General features: G+C 36.4%; 1 protein-coding gene across 1 annotated transcript; it reads right to left on the reverse strand.

The window, feature by feature from the left end:
* Positions 1-350: 350 nt before the first annotated feature.
* Positions 351-11,129, reverse strand: LOC103330780 (uncharacterized). Its single transcript, XM_089051835.1, has 7 exons — positions 11,007-11,129; positions 7,465-8,050; positions 7,250-7,321; positions 7,085-7,156; positions 3,264-3,623; positions 1,103-3,112; positions 351-796 (listed from the first exon to the last, which is right to left on the reverse strand). The coding sequence occupies exons 2-7, from the start codon at positions 8,030-8,032 to the stop codon at positions 393-395; spliced, it is 3,486 nt and encodes a 1,161-aa protein (XP_088907961.1). The 5' UTR covers positions 8,033-8,050; positions 11,007-11,129; the 3' UTR covers positions 351-392.
* Positions 11,130-11,436: the final 307 nt, after the last annotated feature.

Genomic DNA, 11,436 nt, shown 5'->3' on the forward strand with positions numbered 1-11,436 from the left:
GAGTTATAGGAGTACACTTGTCAACTATTGAGTGATTTTTTATAATTTTGTTTATTCTGCAAAAAATTGAGTTCACTACTTGTGTAATATACATGGAGTCTCAGTCGAGGAATCCCTCAAATAAATTTATTTGATAAACACATTTATAGGGTCCACTCTGTATTGTATTTCAATAATTCAAACCGTCTATTTTGTAGATACTCATTCAAAGATCATATCTACAAAAAATCATTTGAATATAATATCATTTGACTATATTGAAATTTTAGTACAATTAGTCTACACTAGCATACAATCAGTTAAACATCAAAACAAAAAGCATGACTTGGTCCATCAATTAAAGACAAAAATTAAAAATCAAAGTCCATGAAATATATATGTCATAGAATTCATTAATTGAAGTGCTGAACAAGAGAACGGTTTAACAAAACACCTCCTGCAATGTCCTTCAGAAACTTTGTCTTGATTTTCTTGAGTGTGGCTACAACTTCTTTCATGCTTATCCTCTCTTCTGGTGATTCTGCACAGCAAGCGAGAGCTAATCTCATAATGGATGACAAGCAATCCCTCTTGTTCACAAAATCATCATCTTCCTGCTCTGTCCCAACTAAATTACCATCCACAACTCCATCTTTTATTGCATCTGGTAATAGTGATTTTGTAATCCATTGCTTGAAATTCATCTCCCCAACAAACATCTCATCTGTTGGCTTCCTTCTTGTGAATGTTTCCATCACTACAATTCCAAAACTGTAAACATCCCCTCTTGTTGAAACTATTCCTTCCATTCCATACTCTGCAATAAGAATTATATTTGAATTATACTTATGTGTGTGTGAAATATATTATATTCATTTTTTTTTACAAGCAATAGTCTAAACTACAGAGAATGAGGATTTCTCTTTCATACACACAACTATGATGCTATGGGAGTTCAAACCTAAGATATCTAGTTTGCAAGTCAACGCCATTTTCCACTAGGCTAGACCTCATAGGCTTATTATATTCATTTGTATAATGAAAAGAAAATTATAATTTAAGTTCTTCATAATCAAGGACAACATTATAAAATTGAAAAATATTAAACTAGCAAGTACATCACCTGGAGCCATATACCCAACTGTGGCTAAGGTCATGGTTTGGGTCATAGAATCTCCTCCACCCAAGAGTTTTGCGATTCCAAAATCGGCAACGTGTGCAACCATATCATCATCTAGTAGTATATTGCTGGGCTTCAAATCGCAATGTACAATAGGTATTGAATAACCATGGTGTAGGTATTCCAATGCCAATGAAACATCTACCATTATATTCATCCTCTGTAAGATACTCAAAGAAGAGTTTTCAGTATACAACCACTTCTCAAGGCTCCCATTAGGCATGTAGTTCAGTACCAAGGCTTTGAAATCAGTTTGACTGCAACAACTGATGACTTTTATAAGATTTCGATGACGAATCTTGCTTAGCATTTCACATTCCCTATCAAAACTCTTGAAACCCCCTTCTAGTTGTAACTTGAAAACCTTTACAGCAACATCTATCCCATCTGAAAGTGTCCCTTTATACACTGAGCCAAAACCCCCACTTCCAAGTAAGTTTCCTTCATTAAATCCGTTTGTCGCCCTAAGAAGTTCAAGGTGTGAAACTCTTCTCCAAAGAACTTGAGGTGACAAGGTAGTCTCTATTACAACTGGCACCTTCCTTTTCTTGTGTAGTATCAACATCGATATAGAGACTGCTAGGAGTATTGCTGCTAGGATCCCTGGAATAATATATTTCAAGATGAACGAACCAGCCTTCCTTGAATGGGGTTTATGTTTTGTACTGCTTTTGCATGGTTGAATATTCAGTCGGGGTGCGCCACACAGTGCATCATTCCAAAGAAATGATTGAGCAGAGAAGTTTTCGAAAGGTCCACCGGTTGGAACGTCTCCTTGGAGTCTGTTGGAAGACAAATTCAGATACTTGAGGTGTAAGAGTCTTTCTAAAGACTTTGGAATCACTCCAGAAAGATTGTTTTTGGATAAGTCCAAGATTTCCAGGCTCACTAAGTCGCCAAATGAACTAGGAATAGGGCCTTGGAAATTATTATTTGCCAACGAGAGATTAACCAAATCTTTCAAACCCTCGATGTTGCTTGGTATACGACCTGATAAATGGTTATTTGATAAATCCATATCTGTCACAACTTTTAGTTTTCCAGTATCATCTGATAGAGATCCAGTAAGAGAATTGGATGACAGGTTTAGCCGTAATATAAATGCTACTTCCCACAAGGTTGATGGTATTGTGGAATTTAACAAATTTGACTCTAATGATAGACTTCTTAGAGATGTGGCTAGATTACCCAAACATGGAGGTATAGAACCAAATAGTTGATTGACACCCAAAACTAAGTCGACGAGGTTTTTGAGTTGACAAAGTTCGTATGGGATATATCCTTGCAACTTGTTATCATTCAAATACAAACCTTGCAGATGACGTAGTCTTCCCAGTGAAGCTGGAATTGGTCCACTCAATTGATTGTAACTCAGGTCCAAGGCTACCAAGCCGCTCAAGTTACTAATTTCACTGGGAATTTCACCCCTCATGTTGCAAAGGCCTAAACGAAGATCTTGCAGTGATGTAGACAGAGTCTTAAAGAAAAAAGGAACCGTGACATTTAACGGATTACCTGTCAAGTATAGTGCCGCCAAATTTCTAAGATTAGCCAAGCAAGAGAGAATGTTTGCTTCCGGAATAGAAATATCAATCGTCAAAGTATTCATCTCTAAGCCAAGGCCCTGAAGGTTTGTTAATGCACATAGTGTGCTAGGAATAAACCCAGTAAATGAGTTAATACCCATGTCTAGATTGGTGAGCTTAGAGGCATTGGAGAGGTTGGGGATTACTCCACTGACTTGATTTTCTGGTAAAACAAACTTTTCTAAGTTGGGAACCCCAACGCCTATGTTTGCTGGGAGGCTACCTGATAGCTGATTTAGACCAAGCGATATTGTTCTTATCATGGACATGTTGAAGATTGTGGATGGGATCAGGCCATTTAGATTGTTACCAAAGACTACGAAAACCTCTAAACTTTGAAGACCGCCAATCTCTTCTGGTATAGTACCTGCCACAATTCAGCATCATTGCATGATAAATCATCATAAGAATCACATAATAAGATAACAGATTTTAAAAGAAGGAACAAAATTGTTTCTAAATGCCTCAAAAGAAACAAAAAAAAAAAAAAAAAGCTGACATGATAATACTACATGTACCTGTCAAGTTGTTGAGCTCAAGATGTAGCTGCGTGATTTGGGTTAAGTTCCCAATATTTTTCGGTATGCTTCCACTGAACTTGTTAGAGCTCAACGCTAATACTTGCATCTCTCGGCATTGCCATAATTTGGAGGGAAGTGGACCACTAAATTTGTTGTCAGTCAAATCAAGAAGTTGAATACGAGGAAGATGCTGACATACATTGTCTGGAATACTACCATTCAAATTGTTTAGATGTAGAGCCAAACTAGTCAAAGAAGACATATTGAATAGAGCCACAGGAATAGTCCCTTTTAGGGTATTAAACTGCACGAACAAGTTCTCCAACTTATCTAAACTGCCCATCTCGTTTGGAATTTCTACAAAAATCAACCCCAACATATTAAACTCATGGATCATCAGCCATCCTAAACTATATATATACACACATATAGCCAACTCCATATTGTAGTTCAATGATTTGAACTGCCTATCTTTTAAAAAATCATTTGAATATGAAATCATTTGATCACTCAATTAACTATTGTCATTTTAATATTTTCTTGAAGCTCCATGGTCGTCTATTTTGTTAGTCAAAATTGATGTGTTTGTTGAACAAAACAAATTCACAAAAAAAAAATTGGATTGTGTTTGCCTAAGCCCATGTCCAGCAAGTTTATCTAATATAGATGATAAGTGTTTAAAAAAAAGCAAGTAAATCCAACTATCCCATATGCTTTTCAAATTTCAAAGCCAAAGGATAAACTAATTCAAAAGTGGGTTGATCCCACGTGCAAGTCCCCTCATTTTCCTGGAAGCTTGGTATTTAGGTGTAAGAAAGGAGTTTAGAACAAATGGGAGTTTGACCAGCCAATCTCAAGAGGTTGGTGGTTCCAATTTTTGTGGGGCTCAGCTAATCTTTAGGGGAAAAAGAATTGAAAGTCCTCTAATTGGTTCTGATCCAAAGGAAGCCTATAAAAAGCAATGAGGAGGACAGGGAAAAAAGGAGGGCAGCTGTGAGGTTGCAGAGACAAAAATAAAAGAGGAGGCTTCAGAAAAAAAGAGGGCTAACAAGGCCACAAAGGCAGAGAAGAACAGCCGAAAGGCTGGGGAGAAAAAAAAAAACAGAAGCAATCAAAGATGCATCTGCATTAAGGCTCCTCTCTTTAGGTCCTCCATGATGGGTGAGTAACCCCGAAATGATATGGATGTAAAAATCCATGGGTGAGAAACCCCGAAATTATATGGATGCAAATCAATGGGTGGGTAACCCTGAAACTATTTGGATGAAAATCCATGGGTGAGTAACCCCGAAATTATATGGATGAAAATCCACGGGTGAGAAACCCCGAAACTATTCGGATGAAAATCCATAGGTGAGTAACCCCGAAATTATATGGATGAAAATCCACGGGAGAGAAACCCCGAAACTATTCGGATGAAAATCCATAGGTGAGTAACCCCGAAACTATTTGGATGAAAATCCGTGAGTGAGTAACCCCGAAATTATTTGGATGTCAAAATCCATATGGGTGAGAAACCCAGAATCCCTGCAGCTAAAAAAATCTAGAAAGTGGGTTCACATATGCAACAAACAAAAAAATTGGGAACGAAAGTGGCGTACAGCCACTTTGTTCACGTTGCTGCGTAAATAGGGAAGAACAGATTGGTTTTCCTACAGCTCTTTGAAACAAAAGTGGCGTACTGTCTTGCTAAGTTTTTTTTTAAAAAAAGACAAAAAAAAAAAGACTAGCGTCAGCCACTTTGTTTGAGAGGCTTTGACAGCTTGGTGTTGTTGCACATGGCAACAAGAAGCAAACAAAATGAAGAAAAGAGGGAGCCATCAGCCTTTTTTTTTGGCAGCTTGGCGTTGGCAAACCAGGAAAAAAAAAGAAGCAAGGGAAGAGGGAAGTGGCTGTATGCCACTTTCTTTGACTACAGGGCTACACTTCCTTCACCTGTCCAATTCCTTTGCGTCTTTAATTCCTGAGCTGCACTCTGATCTCTTTTGTCACAAAGACCACCGTTGTGAACCAATTTCTGCTCAAACATCAAAGGCCCAAGATAGAATAACGGGCTGTAAAAAATAATCGCCCGTTAACCCTCAAAAGTCCAAAGTATTTATTGAGTGATCAAATAAATACTCATTAAATTTACGAAGGCCCAAATTGCCTATTATATGGTTAATGCAAATGTCAATTTTAGAAAATTAGTGAGCTAATCGAAATTGTTCATTATTTTTCTTGAACATTGACAAAAAGAAAAATGGTACAAAACCATCCAATTTTCCCCATGGGTCATCTACCCATGCAAATTTCATTGAGATTAAATTCAAATCTCTCAATTAATGGGCCACACTCACCCGTTAATTTCCAATTTTTCTCATGGGTCATCTACTCATGAAAATTTCAATGAGATTAAATTCAAATCTCTTAAACACAAATTCTCAATTAGTGGGCCACACTTACTCATTAATTTCCAATTTTTCCCATAGGTCATCTACCTATGGAAATCTCCAAGTTGTCCCAAAGACACAAATTCTCAATTGGTGGGCCACACTTACCCATTAATTTCCAAATTTTGGAACTACGTCGGTTTGATCCCGTTAAGGGTACATAGGCAGTCTAACATCTCAATAGACGCAACCGCAACCAAATTTGAATCCCTTATTTTATCATAACCAAATTCTTCCAAACACTTTTCCAAATGCAAACGTCAATTGTAGAAAATTAGTGTGTTCATCAAAACTGCTCATTACTTTTCTTGGACATTGACAAAAAGAAAAATGGTACAAAACTATCCAATTTTCCTCATGGGTCATCTACCCATGCAAATTTCATTGGGATTAAATTCAAATCCCCCAAATAGAATTCTCAATTAATGGGCCACACTCACCCATTAATTTTCAATTTTTCTCATGGGTCATCTATTCATGAAAATTCCAATAAGATTAAATTCAAATATCTCAAACACAAATTCTCAATTAGTGGGCCACACTTACCAATTAATTTCCAATTTTTCCCATAGGTCATCTACCTATGAAAATCCCTAAATTATCTCAAAGACACAAGTTCTAAATTATTAGGCTACACTTACCCATTAATTTCTAATTTTTTCCATAGGTCATCTACCTATGAAAATCTTCAAATCGTCTCAAAGACACCAATTCTAAATTATTAGGCCACACTTACCCATTAATTTCCAAATTTGGAACTACGTCGGTTTGATCCCAGTAAGGGTACGTAGGCAATCTAGAGACTCAATCTAGATGCAACAACCCAAATCTCAAATCCAAACAGAATCCCTGGTTTATTCTTAACCAAATTCACCCCAAACACAATTCCATATTGAATCCCTGGTTTATTCAGCCAAATTCACTCAAACACTCCTCAACACAATTCAAATCAAATTCCCCCTTGCAATGAGTCATTTACTCATTACGACTCTTCGAACTACTAGTGGCTTGATTCTCGCAAGAGATACGTAGGCACCCCGAGGTTGGACTTGGGAGCAGCCGCAAAACCAAACACACACATGTTGTTCCTTTATGATGGAATTAAAGGGTTTTTCCCTTGTAAGCAAGGGATTGTAATTAAGAGACTTGCGTCTCGAATGGGTCAAACCTAAAATAATAAAACCTCATTAATTAATTAGTGGTGGTGAAATTATGTTGGGAGGTTCACATTTTCCTTCAACAGTGTTAATGGTTTTTAATTTGTCTAATATTTTGTAAGGATGATCTATGAATGAAACTTGAAAAATAAACAGTTCAAATCATTGAAATAAAATTCGTTGTGTACCGCACAAGGTGTCCCTTGAGGGATCCCTCAATATTATGTACCTTTGAAATTGTTGTTGTCGAGGTATATCTCCACCAGCATTGTTAAGTTCCCTATTTCTCTCGGTATTTTACCTATCAAATAGGTGCATGGCGAAGATAAAAAAAAAAAGGAACTAGAAGAGTAAGATATATGATCACTGGATCAAATTAATAATCGAATCATACCCTCAAAATTGTTATAGGCAAGGTATATCCCCTTCAACTTTGTTAACTTCCCGATTTCTCTTGGTATGCTACCTGTTAAATGTGGATGTGTGCCAGAGAATGAATAAGGGGGAAAAACACTAGCAGATATCAGCTATCTTGTATGTGGATACATAGTAATGATCACCAAGAATTCCACCAGATAGCTTGTTGGTAATTGGCATGTATGTAGGTACCTGATAGCTGGTTGTTGCTAAGATCAAGTACTTGCAGTGCAGATAAGTTGTAGATAGCATTGGGTATGGAACCTGAAAACTGATTACCATACAAACCAAGGGTTTGAAGTTTGGATAAGTGCCCAAACCATGCTGGAATGCTTCCCATAAAATTGTTGAATCCAAAGCTAATCAACTTCAATCGGCGCAAAGCAGCCAATTCTTGGGGCAAGTTGCCATGGAAACTATTATTTCGGAGGGTTAGGCTAACAAGAAATGAGAGGTTGGCTAGGTGGGGAGGAATGATGCCCGTGAGACCCATGAATGAGAGATTCAATGCTGTGACTCTACGGTGGTGTACACCGCAAGTAACGCCAACCCAGTTGCAAATATTGGAGGTTTTAGTGGCAGACCAGTTGGTAGTCAAGATGTTTTGACCACTAGTGATATGAGCCTTAAGAGCAATAAGAGCAGATTGGTCTGTGGTGATGTTGGTTTTTGTTGCTAGTGCTACGGTTAAGTTGACCATATATATAACAGAGTATACCAGCAACAATGTTCTCGACAAGAGGAACCCAGGTCTCTCCATATTCTGAAATTCTTGAGACTGCAAACCAGGAAGAGAAAAGTGAGTTGAAGAAGGATCCAAGTTGAAAGGTTCGAATGTCTTTTATATGATGAAAAAAAAAACAAACACTCAATTGCCGGGTTCATTTTTCAATGCTGCCATGAAATCCTTAAATGGGGAAGAGTTAAGGTCTCAAAGATTACCAATCACATTTAAACATAATGTGTAGGTCCTACAATTAAGACATAGTTAAATGCATATGAGTACTGCTATATTCATCCCTATCCTATTTTCCTACTCACCTTATCTTTAAAAATTTTAAGCCAAATTTTTCCGTTTATAAATGACTTCTAAGAATTGGAAAAAACCTCAATTAATTACCTTATTATGCAAAGAAAAACTTGTCAATATTTGAGTTCAAATCTGGAAAAAGAATTCTAAAAATCTGGAAAAGCAAATTGCCACTTTGACCCTGGCTCATTTCCAACCACTAAAATATTCCGTATCAACTGGAACTTGATAGAAGGTCACTTATTGCCACAATAGTCATATCATAAACCAAATTATAGTAAAGATTCTCCCTTTACATTCTCTCCCTCAAGAACTACGACAACTCTATGTGAGGTCCCCGCAGTATCTCTTCTGAGTAATCAGGGATGACCCGAACTTCGGTGTCCAACATTCAATCGGCTATGAAGGGAGGTTTCAACAAGGTCAAGCTGATCGGACCTACTCGACCAAGCCGATTAGCGAGTCGACCAACTCGTGGGAGATGGTCTTTGCCCCTCTTCCTCCCCAACACTTATTCTCCTATTCCTTCTATGTGGTGGTGCTTCAATCCTTTCTTGGTGTTTGCTAAGAAGAATTGTTGTGCTTGGATACTATTTTGCGACGATGCGGGTGTCGACCGCTAACAGTGGTGGTTTGGTGTTTGTGTGTGTGTGTGTTTTTTAAAAAGTAAGTGCATCAACGCGCGAGTTTGGTTGTCTCTCCTCGAGAGAGTTTTGCTCGCGTTAGGCAAGGAGTTGTGTTTCTTGGTTGTTCCAAGCTTACTCGTTGTGTGCCGATTTCTGGTAGCTTTCTAGATGTACTGACCTTGGGTAAGCTGGGTTACACTTAGGTCCTTGTTGGGGGAGTACCATATAAGTTTACCCATTGTACCCCCATTGGAAGTTGTATGGTCCTTGTGACAGGTGCCCTTCGGGGCTATTTGTGATGGTTGATGTACCAACTGATGTATCGTGCCCTTCGTGGCAAATTATATGAATGCAATATCTCCCTAACGTTTGACCTACAATATTAGTACTCCCTCTCTTCAAGTAATAAGGCCCCGTTTGGTATTAAGGTGCGGTGGAAATAATCAGCTTATTTTTTAAATTATTTGACTTTTGGTGTTTGGTTACACAAGTGAAAGTTGATTTTTTTTTTCTTTTCAAAATCATGGGTTAGTGGCGGCAGATTTAATAAGCAGGTGAAAGACTGCTTTTAAAATCTACTTCCTTGAGAAGCATACGGAGCCTTTAATGAAATCTTTAGGCCATCTCCAACAATAGAAGGCTAAACATAGCCCACGCATAAAATATAGTCCACTATTTATAGTTTTTAAAGGAATAGTGTTGGACTATATTTTTACCATCACTAATTGTGGAGGGCGAAATCATGGCCCCTTCAATATTTTTTATTTATTTAGTATATTCTTTAACTATATTGGTTAATTTAATTAACAAATAAACATCAATTGAAAAACAATAACCAAAAAATTAATTTAAAAATAGCAACAAAAACATTAATTTAAAAACAACTTCTAAAAACTTAAAAAGATGAAGAAAAAATATGGAAAATTAGATAGAATGATGAAAAGAATGTGGGAAATTATGTAGAAATGAGGTTGGTATTTATAGAAAAAAAATTTGGAATTTTTTTGGAATTTTTTAATAATAATTAAAAAAACCAATATTTAAGATTTTTTGGAAAATAAATAAGTAAAAGGCTAGCTGAAGCAAGAAGTCATTTCAAGTTTTTGAAAAAAAAAATTATAAAATGTATAGCCCATCCAAGAATCATGCCAAGTTTGGCCTCTTTGGCTTGCTGACTGAGTTTGGCCAATCAACATAACATATTTAGCCTGCTTACTGAAGATGAGTTTTAGATTTAAAAGGGCTAAATTTGAGGATTTAGTAATATGCATATACTACTCTTATTTTAGTGATAGAATATTGGATTGTTTGGATTATTTGAAAATTGAATTGACAAGCAAGGGTGAAAAGATTAGAATTTGTTTTTTATCTTTTAGTGCTAAGTTTAGATTAAGATATTTTGTTTTAAAGATAAGTACATGTACTATAGTTGGTTTTCTTTTTCCCAAAAAAAATATTAACACTTTCAACATCATGTCTTTTGTTGCCATTATACACACTAAAAGAATTTCTAATAAAAATTTACCAAACAATTTAACTACTCACCACTACATCTTAAACAAATACAATTCATCCAATATCGCTTAACTGCTTGATTTCAATACATTATATTATATCATTCTCTCGCTCTCTATCTCTCGCTTGCCTTTCAATTTCTCAAACGCTTTTGTCATTTATGTTTGGATTGTGTTTGTATTTTTGTAAGCATAAGGCATAAGTTTAACTCTTTTGGTTTGTAAGCCATAATGCATGAGTTTTAACCATTTTGATTTGATGAATATGTTGATGGATAAATATTGATTTGGATATTGAATATGTTGATTAGGATTTGAATATTAAATATGTTAATGGATATTGAATATTGAAAATGTTGATGGATATTGAATATGTTGAATCTTTGAATTTGTAACCATCACTTATTTTGGTGTTGAATATTGAATTAGTTTATTTTTTAGTTGTATCAAGTGATAATGACCTAGATTAGGTAATCAAGTGATAATGACAATTAGTAATCAAGCAAGTATAAGGTAATGTTAAGTAAAACAAAGGAAGCGAATAAATGAAAGAGAAATACTTACATAACCTTTAGAGTTATAAACAACACCCCAGAAAGCAATGCGCAAACTTGGGAGAGAAACTTAAAACTAAGAGCTCCCTCTCAAGTGGAAAACAAAAGGCACTCTTGAATACAAGGGGATGAGCCAAGGCTCTGAATTTAAAGGAAATTCACCACACAAAACCACAAAGCAAAAACTATTAAGAGACAAGATGCCAGCTGCCATACTTTTATTGGTTTTCATATTGGTGTTGGATGCTGACAGTGGCATCACTGTGGACAGGTTTTCTCCAAAATATCAGACCAGAGTCCATGCAGACAGCTGTAAAACTACTGGTCCCACCACAATTATTTGATGGGCTGAAATTATATGACAATGTCTTCGTTGGCGAACAGATCTTCGTCCATCTGGCATTGTGATAACGCTATAGTCAATGCTTTCACCATCTAAG

This window comes from Prunus mume, linkage group LG5, assembly GCF_029339155.1.
Source record: "Prunus mume cultivar Tortuosa linkage group LG5, ASM2933915v1, whole genome shotgun sequence".
Taxonomy (NCBI): Eukaryota; Viridiplantae; Streptophyta; class Magnoliopsida; order Rosales; family Rosaceae; genus Prunus; species Prunus mume.

What these genes read in the sequence shown, in the direction of transcription:
- LOC103330780 (XM_089051835.1), bottom strand. Translation starts at nt 8,032, where the DNA reads ATGGAGAGACCTGGGTTCCTCTTGTCGAGAACATTGTTGCTGGTATAC. An exon ending in TGAGCTCAACAACTTGACAG is followed by an intron (nt 3,113 to 3,263) that starts GTACATGTAGTA and finishes GAATTGTGGCAG; the next exon opens with GTACTATACCAGAAGAGATT. An exon ending in AGTTGGGTATATGGCTCCAG is followed by an intron (nt 797 to 1,102) that starts GTGATGTACTTG and finishes TTCTTATTGCAG; the next exon opens with AGTATGGAATGGAAGGAATA.